Raw genomic sequence first — 10535 nt, 5'->3', positions numbered from 1 at the left:
AATGGATTACTATAGCATATAGCTCCCATACAAACTGAGCACTTAGTTACTAACAGAAATGCACCTGTGAAGGATATTTAGCTTCGGTGCAACCGAAGTTGACGTATTTTCTTGTTTTTGTTATCATTTGCATTTGATCTGAGCAAAAATGGCTATTCCTATCATAAACCAAGTCGAACACACCAGTTGTAATTCATACCTAATTGATACAACAAGTAAAACTGTCAAGTATCGACATTAAATCCGTTTAAGGGCTGTCAGTCCAAAGAAATTATAATTAAGATCACAACAATGAGTTTAATACATTCAGGGAATCACATAGAATCGATCCTCGTTAAACTGTTTTTGCCTATTTACCACTGTGAACAAAAAATAGTAAGACTTTGTTCTTAATTTTAAAATTCTGAATTTATTCTCAAAAATCTTTGTTGTCCCCCTTGGCCCCAATATACTTGTGCCAACGTTTAATTTTACCAGCCGTTTAAGTCAATTTCCGGAATAGCCTTCAATGCGAGTAGCGATTCACGTTTAATGTCTTCAATTGACTCAAAACAGTTTCCTTGGAGCGGTCGTTTGAGTTTTCTAAAAAACTCACGAAGACTTGTCGCCCCTCTATTACTTCCTTGTTGACAGTTTGACCGATCGGAAGAAATTCGGAGTGCACCACACCCCGATAAACGAAGAAAACTGTCAACATAACCATGATTTTTGACCTGCCTTGACGTGGTGGTGGTGGACCACAATATTCGGTCGACTTATCATCTGTTTTCGGATCGTAAGCATAGATCCAAGACTCATCGACAGTAGTAATAAGTTTCATGACAGCCTGATAGTCGGAAAACATTGTTTCACAGACGTTAACGCGACGCTGTTTTTCGAAAAAATTGAGGGATTTTGGAACCAAAAGTTTCAAAATGGTTTTCATTAATCCTACAGATAGTCCAACAATGCCAATAAGATCTTTTACTGTTAATTGTCGATTCTCAAGCAACAATTGCTTTACTTTATTCACGTGTTGGTCATCACTTGGACGTGGTTCGTAGTTTGCTTGCCCGCAGCAAATAGTTATCGCCGAAGGCCTTTTCTACCAATTCGAACGTTTAGTACCAGAAATTTTATTCCACACACAAATTTTAGTGGAACTTATTTCTTGAATAATTTCACTGAACGTAAAACTCGCTGAATGCACTTTAGGTACTTCAGAAAGATAAGCGTATACTAAACACTTATGATAATTTCGATGTAACCATTGGCAAAGATGTAACTGACAGTCAGACCTAGAACAAAAATTTCGACGAAGGTTCTTACTATTTTTTGCCCGCGGTAGTAATTATTTATTTTAATATTTTACCAATATAATATTTAATGATTTAGATTGGTGCAGTAATTGTCGGGACACACAACTCTGAGTAATTTTATATTCGGAAAATATAATATAATATGTACAGTAATATAAATATATAACATATACATTCCATGATGTCAGAGAAGTAGGCATGACGCAATAGAGTCTTGAAAGACCCAATTTTTTTGTGGGTATCTCGTATTTGCGAGGTATGAATTGATCTTGTTCCACAAAAAAAAAAATATGCTTCAAGTTTTAAGACTTAAATATTGGAGTTCGATGGTGAGTCAGCTGCAGAAAATATTATATTTAAATATATGCAAATATATGTATGAAACTTCATTTTAAGACATACATATGTAGACTGGAGGCAATCTATGGAATTTGTTTTCAGAAATATTGGCATTTAAGTATCTGACCTTTAGGCTTTTGAGTCTAGATTGAACTGAAAATAAAGCTATCGGCTTGATTCATAAGTTATATAGACATGCGTCATTGATATTGTTATATAAAAATCGTTAAATATATTTATATAAAATAGAAACACACGCCGTATCTGCTACTCTATTATAAACAAAATTATGTGTAAAAATCTATAAGATAAGAATTTAACTGCCTTAGTTGTGATTCACTGCACTATCACCTTCTAACATTACGCTTGTTGGGTAATGTTGCAAATTTCTAACTGTCAGATAATGAAGTTTTGTTTAAAGGTGAATTGCAATTTTGTTATTCTTATTTGGCATGTATGTGATAACCTTGTTAAATGAAAGTTCAAAACACTTTAATCTATCAAAAATGTACATATATATKTATTTTTTATACGTGTACTATAAAGGAACAAATCAGTTTATTAAGAAACTAACTAACGTTATTACAAAACTATAAACAGGTTGAGATTGATACAGCGGCATGCGTGTCGAGCGCATATATATATTATATTATATGTATTATAAAAGATGCACACGTTGCTAATGATTTTGAAATAAAACGAGAAAAAAAAACGTTAACTTCGCTATCATAAAGCGATAATACCCGTCACAGGTGCATTTATTATAGCATAAAATGGCATAAAAAGGTCGTTGGCTTACAAATATGCTTTAGGTGCCCGATCTGAAGAATTTGTTCGCAAGTTGTAGCGCGACTTTGGAAAATAATTCATTTTGTGGAGATATCTTGTCAACAATTGTTTTTTCATAGTTCTTCTTCTTCATTGGCATAGACACCGCTTAGGTGGTTATAGCCGAGTGTACAACAGCGCGCCAGTCGTTCTTCCTTTTTACTGTTTGGCGTTAAATTGGAGATTCCAAGTGTAGCCACGCCCTTCCCAACCTGGTCTAACGGAGTGGAGGTGTTCTTCTTCTTCTGCTTCCACCCGCTTATACTGTGAGGAATACTATCAGAGCTGGAGTTTTTTCGTCCATCCGGACAACATGACCTTGCCAGCATAGCCGCTGTCTTTTAATTCGTTGAACTATGTCAATGTCGTCGTATACATATCTCATACATCTCACCGTTCCATCGACCATAAATCTTTCGCAGAATTTTTCTCTCGAAAACTCGCAACGTCGACTCATCAGTTGTTGTCATCGTCCAAACCTCTGCACCATATAGCAGGACGGGAATAATGAGTGACTTTTAGAGTTTTGTTTTCGTTCGTCGATGTTGATATTAATGCTRGTTCCAAGATAGACGAAATCATCTAYGACTTCGAAGTTATGACTGTGAACAGTGACGTGGGAGCCAAGTCGCGCTGCTTGTCTGTTTGATAATAGGAGATAATTTGTCTTTGCTTTATTCACTACCAGGCCCATTTGCTTCGCTTCCTTACCTTGTCTGGAGAAAGGTTGTTGAGGCCAATGATATAAATACATCGGCGCACCGCAACAGTTGTACATAAAGGCAGCTCCTTTTCGTGCTGTCAAAGCAACTTTAAATTCACCGAACAGGTGGTGAGTGTCGATCCTCTTTTCACGTGTTTTTTCCAAGATTTGAGGCACGAAGAATATCTGGTCAGTTGTTGATCTACCATATGTGTACTTGAAGGCTACTTTTAGTTCGCTGGGTGCTATATAAGGTGTATGCTGATAAGCATGAAGTGCAATGCTTATTGAAAATTAATTTACTTATGTATGCGTGTTTAGTCATATGATGTTCCAATTTTTTTCATTTGCAGTTTCGCTGTACAATTGCGGCTGTAACTTCAAATGCGAATGCGGAATACAAAACATTAATCAATTGCCCTCAATGTCAATAAAATATCATTTTTTTTAGTCTTTTTTACTAACATCATTATGAACTACAATGTGCTCGTGTATTTTCATATGTACATACCATACATCCAAATCTGATATAGGGCTAACCGGTAACGTTTTCAAATCATATTCACCTTTRATGTGAGGCGAAGGAAGGAAGCAAGGAAGATACATTAGTTGATCTCGAATTTCATTCAAATCTGTCAAATAATTTGTGAAATATGAAACTTTCTCGATAATATAACTTTTAGTGGACTGTTATCCGATTTTACCCATTTTCACATCTGGCTTTGTAACGATAAAAATTAATATTTCCGAAAAGTTGTTTCAACAAAAATTTAGTAGATGTCGACGTACGGAAAATTTTTATAGTAACGAAGCCACGCCCACTTATGAAAAAAGTTGTGATCTACAATCTAAATGTACATATGTATGAATGTACATAAATAATAAAGTTCTCTGTCATTAATCGCATCAGCAATAAATAACACTTACACTAATGTTCTTAGCAATTTGTTATAGAGTGAGATTACAATTTCAGAAGTTTTGTAGTAATGTAACGTTATAATTTTTAAGTTCATCAAATTCTTCTTCATAGACAATCTATGTATGTCATTTGCATACAAATAGGAAAGGGCAAAATAAGCGTTCATACTTAATCCTGCCATAAGCTCTGTTACAAGTTGAAACCATTACAATAATGAAAAATGCCGTTAATATTATTTAATAAAGCACACATATGTATGTTGTATGTAGGTTGCCTTTTATATTTCGGGATTCGGCAACACCAGTGTTACAATCAGAAACTCAAAATTTTATCGTAAAATGGTGGTATGCATATTCAGAATGTTTTACGATATGAGTGCTATTTATGTTGTTTATAGTAACTTAAAATATTCAAGAAATGGAATTAAATCAGGAACATCTTGAAACGATTATTTTTAACAAYGTGAATTAACACATTAGGAGTGCGTCCATGAATTCAATTTTTGACGATGAAGCTCCATCAAAGACCAATGTTTATCGATGGTATGGTGAATTCAATCGGAATCCAAGACGAATTTTGAGAATGTCGTCAAAAATTACTTGTTGTTCCGGAAACTATGGATGCTGTGCGCAAATATTTCAAGACCTATCGTCACTGTAGAAAAAATTGTTCACGTTGGATCCCACTCAATTTATCAATCGCTCATAAAAAGACTCGTATCCACTGGCCGAGAAAAATGTTACCAAATTAAAATAGCGGTGCTTCGAAACACATCTATGACACCGTGACAGGTGATGAATTTATCTCGAATAAGTCTTGACATTAAACTGGTTGATATATATATTTGGATGGACATTATTTTCTATTTAAAAGAGAATGTCTGCGAATGCCTTCGCGAATAGTTTTTATGGTTGATTTGATTCTAACCACAAAAGTACGACCACTCCCCTTTCTGTCATCAACTGTAGACGTTTGAAAAAAAAAAACGATCAATAGTGCGATAAGGAAATATTCTCAAAATATTTAGTTATTTGAGAACCTCAGAAATTCCACTTGCGCTTTTTATACACTTAAATATATAAAGCAATCTCACAATATGATTGTCTTTATCTCAACCATTTAGCTGTCAAATCTACTCTTGAAATTATGGTAGCGAACGTATGTAAAACGTATTAAATAAAAATACTACCTTTTGAAGAAGCTAAAGCGAAACCCAGACAAAAACAAAAGCTTTCAACAATCAGCTGTTGCGGATAAATGATTACCAAAGCATTCCATTCTTTTGTTTATTAACTTCATTGATAAAAAGTGGATTCAGTTGTAAACTTTCATTTTGTGAAATTCTGTTAAAAAATGTTGTCATCACGGAGTTTATCGCTATCAGTAATCACAAAACAATTATATTTTAATACCATCAAGAAAGGGTTTAGCACAGGAGTCAGTGATAGCGGCGCTACAAAACGAATTTGTATAGTCGGCGCCGGACCGGCAGGCTTTTATGCTGCACAATATATATTGAAACATCTTAGTGACTGTGCCGTGGATTTAATTGAAAAATTACCAGTGCCATTCGGCTTGGTTCGGTAAGTGTAACCTGTGACGTTAGCTTTGCGGCAAAAACAAGAATAATTATTTATGTTAATAAAAAAATTGTTGATTAAAAAACATCTTAAAATAGGGTATTTCATTAAATTTACAATATTTATATATTAAACAAGTTTTTTCGTAWAATTTTTACTTGTTACTGTTTTTCACCTTGGGATCAATAAAATATTAAATTGAGTGTTCAAACACTGTGGAGAAAGTAGCTAGTGTTTGTAGRTAAATAAATTTGTACATATACACATTATACCGTGAACAAATCATGTATAATAAGTAAAGCACGAAGTTTGTWACATCCAGAAGAAAACGTCGGAAAACCACAATTTTGAAGTATCATTCTAAACTTTGATAAGCTGATAATTTGCCCTACATATCTTGTTGTTTATAAACACTGATCGTCTAAGAAAAATATACATTTTTATTCTAAAGCTAATCGGTAAATTCTGTTACCCTGCTTAAAATATTTCACTTATAGTTACGGCGTTGCGCCCGATCATCCTGAGGTGAAAAACGTAATCAATACTTTTAATAAAACAGCAGAGCATAAAGACTTCCATTTTTACGGCAACATAGCATTAGGCAAAGATATAAGCTTAGAAGACTTGCGTAAGCGTTACCATGCCGTTCTACTCACATATGGAGCTGATCAAGATCGACAGTTGAATATACCTAATGAGGATCGAACGAATGTGCTGTCTGCACGTAAATTTGTGGCGTGGTATAATGGTCTACCTGGCGCACAACATCTGAATCCCGACCTGAGCGGAAATACTGTAGCTATTTTAGGGCAAGGCAACGTAGCGGTGGATGCGGCTCGTATGCTGCTCAGCTCATTGGATGCATTGAGGGTTGGTAATAAAGTTAATATCATAATATATAATATTTTAGCGTGTTCAAAATATTTAGAAAACAGATACTACTGAGTATGCGCTGGAAGCGCTTTCGCGAAGCAAAGTACAGCAGGTTTATTTGGTTGGACGACGTGGCCCACTGCAAGCCGCTTTTACCATAAAAGAATTGCGCGAGATGCTGAAATTACCAAATGTGCAAACCTTATGGAAACCGGATGATTTTACAGGCAACTAACTTGAATTTAMATTTTTAAACCATAACCATCAAAACCAATTGTTATTTATAGATGTACCGGAACAATTACTTAATCTGCCACGCCCACGTAAACGTCTAACTGAATTGATGTTGAAAAGCTTGTCGGAACAGGCTGGTAGCAGTAGTGCTAAAAATAAACGTTTCTTACCAATATTCTTGCGKGCGCCAAAAGCAATTGGCGAAAATGAAGTTGAATTGACTGTTACGAAGCTGCAAAATGACATGGCCGTTCCAACTGATCAAACCGAACATCTGCAAACTGATTTGGTGCTACGAAGCATAGGCTACAAATCTACTTGCGTCGATGGTGGCATATGTTTCGATGAGCACAGTGGACGTGTRCACAATGAGAATGGTAAATACGCTTAAAAGCTCTCACACATATTTATTATAACTGTTATATACTTTTGGCGAAGGACGCGTTTTGTGTGATGCTGTTAGTAAAATGGTAGATCCCGGCATATATGTAGCAGGCTGGTTAGGTACGGGCCCCACAGGTGTTATTCTCACAACTATGAATGGAGCCTTTACCGTTGCGAAAACAATATGTGATGACATTTTGTCGAATAAGTTGGATACTAGCACGGCCAAAGCGGGTTTGGACACGAAGCAATTGCAACGTGTTGTAACATGGACACATTGGCAACGCATCGATGAAGCTGAAACTCAAGCTGGTAAAGTGTTGGGGAAACCACGCGAGAAGTTAGTGGATGTGGAAGAAATGCTTAAGGTGGCAGGGCTGTAAATTCTAGAAAATATCTTAGAATATAAGTAAAAAGTATGAAAACAATTTATATTTTTCTATTTCACGACATTTATCTATTTATAATTGTTAAAAAAAAAAATCTATGAATTTGTTGAAGTCAAAAAATAGTTTTGTAAAAAATTGTATGAAAAAGAACAAATGTATGAAGAATAGAACGAAAAATTAAAAGTGGTGTAGAAAATTTGTAAAAAATAGCATAGAAAAATATTCGGCAAAATAAAATTTGCAGTGATTTTGAAAAAAATAATATAAGTTTAAATAAATTAAGCAGTTATCATGGAATTGGTTATTACCCCAGAACCGCATTACATTCCTGGGTGAGTTATTCTTAACGCTAAGGTCACTTCGGATATAACATGATATTTTGTATTAATTACTAATAGCTATACTGGTCATTGTCCACAATTTCGTTTTCGTGCGGGTAAAACATATGGAAAATTAACGCATAAATTGCTGATCGATCCCTGTGTCATACATGCACCCGAATTAATTGTGACACCTTCAAATCGTGCACCAATTTCATTGGTGTACCCGACTACACTAGAAACAGAGCTCCTGGATAGACGTGAAAAATATGTGGATCCCGTTTATCGTAATCCCATAATTCCCGGTTATGATGGGTTCGTACCAAATCTGGCATCCAAAGTTGGCAAGCGATACATTGCTGCSGCCACAGCTGGTATGGCTGAACATGAACTACTAATGGATCAGTTACGTTGCGAACGCAGAAACTTGATGCATCGAGATCTTTTGGGTAGTGGATWTGGTGTGTTTGAAAATAAAATGAACGAACGCATGGTGAGCGATATGCCAATTGTATTGAAAACAAATTATGTGTGAAATTATATGTTTTAGCTACCTTATACACATTATCGTTCGCCATTGATGGCGGTGAATGCGCGTTCGAAAGCCTTTAAAAAATTGGACTGTAGTTTTATGGAGAAGAAAGAGCCATATTCCAAATCGACTGTACCACATTTCATGGAAAACGATGATGAGGAGAAATATATTCTTAATGGTATTATATTTTTAGCTTTAATACACTATACAGTGTATACTGTGTATTTTTTTTTTTTTTTTGTAATCCAACCTGACTTTATTTATAAATTTGGTTGTCATTAACAACGTTCACCAACTGACACACTTCAGAGCAAAAATTTAACCGATATAYTACAAATGTTGAATTTCTTTAGATAACTTATTGCAATATTAATTTGGACAATAATCGATCCAACAAATTCACTTACTTAAATTCAAGTCCATAAATTTTTAACGTGTAAAGTTTTAGTTTGTATTAAATAACATAATACATTGAAATGTCGTATTCCACGCGTAACTGCAACTTACGATTATTTGAATTTTATTCTAAACCTTCACAATATTTTATTTTTATCTTTATTAGGTTACGGTGGTCATATACCAATGGCGTTGACACGTTTTGGCGAAACTAGCAAACAGTTGACTAACAGCGCACTATGTGAGTTCACCAATAATTACCATCATAGAAGAAGTGCTGAGTGGTGTCCACAAGAAAATGCCGGTATTGGGAGTTCATGCCCGAATACTGGTCACTTTGTTATCTATCATCGTACAATTGGAATGGTGCCCAAATATGCAGGTCACGTACCAGGAGAAACTTTCACATTCGGGCGTACGTTTGGTGATGCTACTGTAGATGCAAAGCATTGGCTGGCACTACATAAGGACTAATCAAATAACTATGATTCGTGCATATGAAAACAAAAATAAAAAATTGCAATTTCTGTAAATAGTCCATTTTGTAGTTTGTGATAGATATTATTTCTGTTGTAAATTAAGTACTTAGTATACAATGTATGTACATTAAAATAAGAAAAAATTAACAGTTTTAAGTATATATAAAAGTTACGAGTTTTATTCGTAGAGATTGAGCTTTTCTTGTAAGCTAGCAATTTCCCTCAACAACTTATTGTTATCTTGCTGATATTTAAATTGCTTTTCCTTTATTGCGTCAATGAGTCGTTGCTGTGCAGCGCTGTTTAAACATAAACAACATTTGAGTAATGGTGTGCACAAATAATAATTATTATTGGTTATAGATAAATGAATCAAAAAAATCAAAACGCTTTAGCTCTACTGCGATTATAACCAACATTGCCAGTGATTTGATTTATATAATAAACTATATTGTAAGACACTTACCTTATTTCCGCTTTTATCGCTTCAAGTTTGTTTACTTCCTCTTGCATTGCTCTTAGTTTGTCTTCTAAAACTTTATTTTTGTCCTCKGTTGTTTTCTCAACAACATTTAGTTCATTTTTGACATTTGTAGTAAGTATTCCAAGTGTGTTTAGTTTATCCATCAACTGCTGCTGTGGCTAAATATAAGAGTAATATTGAATTTGGTTGACTTTATCTAGTTGTACAGTGTATTACCAAAAAAATTAATTCATCTGCTCCAAGCGATTTTTGCATTTGTTGTTCTAATGTGAACCGCCAATCTTTATAATCTTTATGAAAACGCTCTARCAATTCATTAATTCTTTGTCCACCCAACTGAAAAGTGCCAAGTTCGCTTTGCATTCGTTTCGATAATTGCTGGGGCAAAATTTCGTCCTCGTTTTTGCCATGTGTAATTGCAAATATGTCTCTTAAATATTTTTCCTTTAAAACCTGCGAATCTTTTTTTGAGTTTCTCAATTTATCGCAGGATGCTTCCAACGTTGAGATTTCACTAACCTATAAATATTAATAGTAAAACTGATAGTAATTAAATTGCAGAATATTCCGTTTACCAACTGAGAAATAAAATTCTGAAGAAACGTCTCAACCAGTGTATTGTCCACTATTTCAACATTATTTTTAATAAGTTCAATGTAAGGAAATCTTGGGAAATCCATTGTAAACTTGAATTCAATAATTTTTATTAAACATCTGTTATTCTAACGGAAGCGGAAACCAAATGTAGTCCAGTATATAAAATGTATAGAAATA

The 10535-nt window shown here is 34.5% G+C and overlaps 3 protein-coding genes across 3 annotated transcripts; 2 read left to right on the top strand and 1 right to left on the bottom strand.

Annotated features, from left to right (window-relative positions):
* The first annotated feature begins 5344 nt into the window (after nucleotides 1–5344).
* On the top strand, nucleotides 5345–7634 carry LOC108975092 (NADPH:adrenodoxin oxidoreductase, mitochondrial). The gene is made up of 5 exons (XM_018943365.1): nucleotides 5345–5670; nucleotides 6165–6537; nucleotides 6596–6767; nucleotides 6828–7151; nucleotides 7213–7634. The coding sequence occupies exons 1-5, from the start codon at nucleotides 5441–5443 to the stop codon at nucleotides 7539–7541; spliced, it is 1428 nt and encodes a 475-aa protein (XP_018798910.1). The 5' UTR covers nucleotides 5345–5440; the 3' UTR covers nucleotides 7542–7634.
* A 127-nt stretch (nucleotides 7635–7761) lies between these two features.
* On the top strand, nucleotides 7762–9371 carry LOC108975072 (UPF0605 protein GA14893). Its single transcript, XM_018943344.1, has 4 exons — nucleotides 7762–7879; nucleotides 7946–8360; nucleotides 8418–8580; nucleotides 8965–9371. The coding sequence occupies exons 1-4, from the start codon at nucleotides 7839–7841 to the stop codon at nucleotides 9270–9272; spliced, it is 927 nt and encodes a 308-aa protein (XP_018798889.1). The 5' UTR covers nucleotides 7762–7838; the 3' UTR covers nucleotides 9273–9371.
* A 77-nt stretch (nucleotides 9372–9448) lies between these two features.
* On the bottom strand, nucleotides 9449–10454 carry LOC108975081. Its single transcript, XM_018943353.1, has 4 exons — nucleotides 10337–10454; nucleotides 9978–10280; nucleotides 9744–9919; nucleotides 9449–9576 (listed from the first exon to the last, which is right to left on the bottom strand). Exons 1-4 carry the CDS (start codon nucleotides 10439–10441, stop codon nucleotides 9456–9458), a joined length of 705 nt encoding a protein of 234 aa, XP_018798898.1. The 5' UTR covers nucleotides 10442–10454; the 3' UTR covers nucleotides 9449–9455.
* Between the last annotated feature and the right edge of the window lie 81 nt (nucleotides 10455–10535).

Source organism: Bactrocera latifrons, unplaced genomic scaffold (genome assembly GCF_001853355.1).
Source record: "Bactrocera latifrons isolate USDA-ARS-PBARC rearing strain unplaced genomic scaffold, ASM185335v1 scaffold_113, whole genome shotgun sequence".
In the NCBI taxonomy this organism is placed as follows: Eukaryota; Metazoa; Arthropoda; class Insecta; order Diptera; family Tephritidae; genus Bactrocera; species Bactrocera latifrons.
This window is presented reverse-complemented; position numbering and strand designations above follow the sequence as displayed.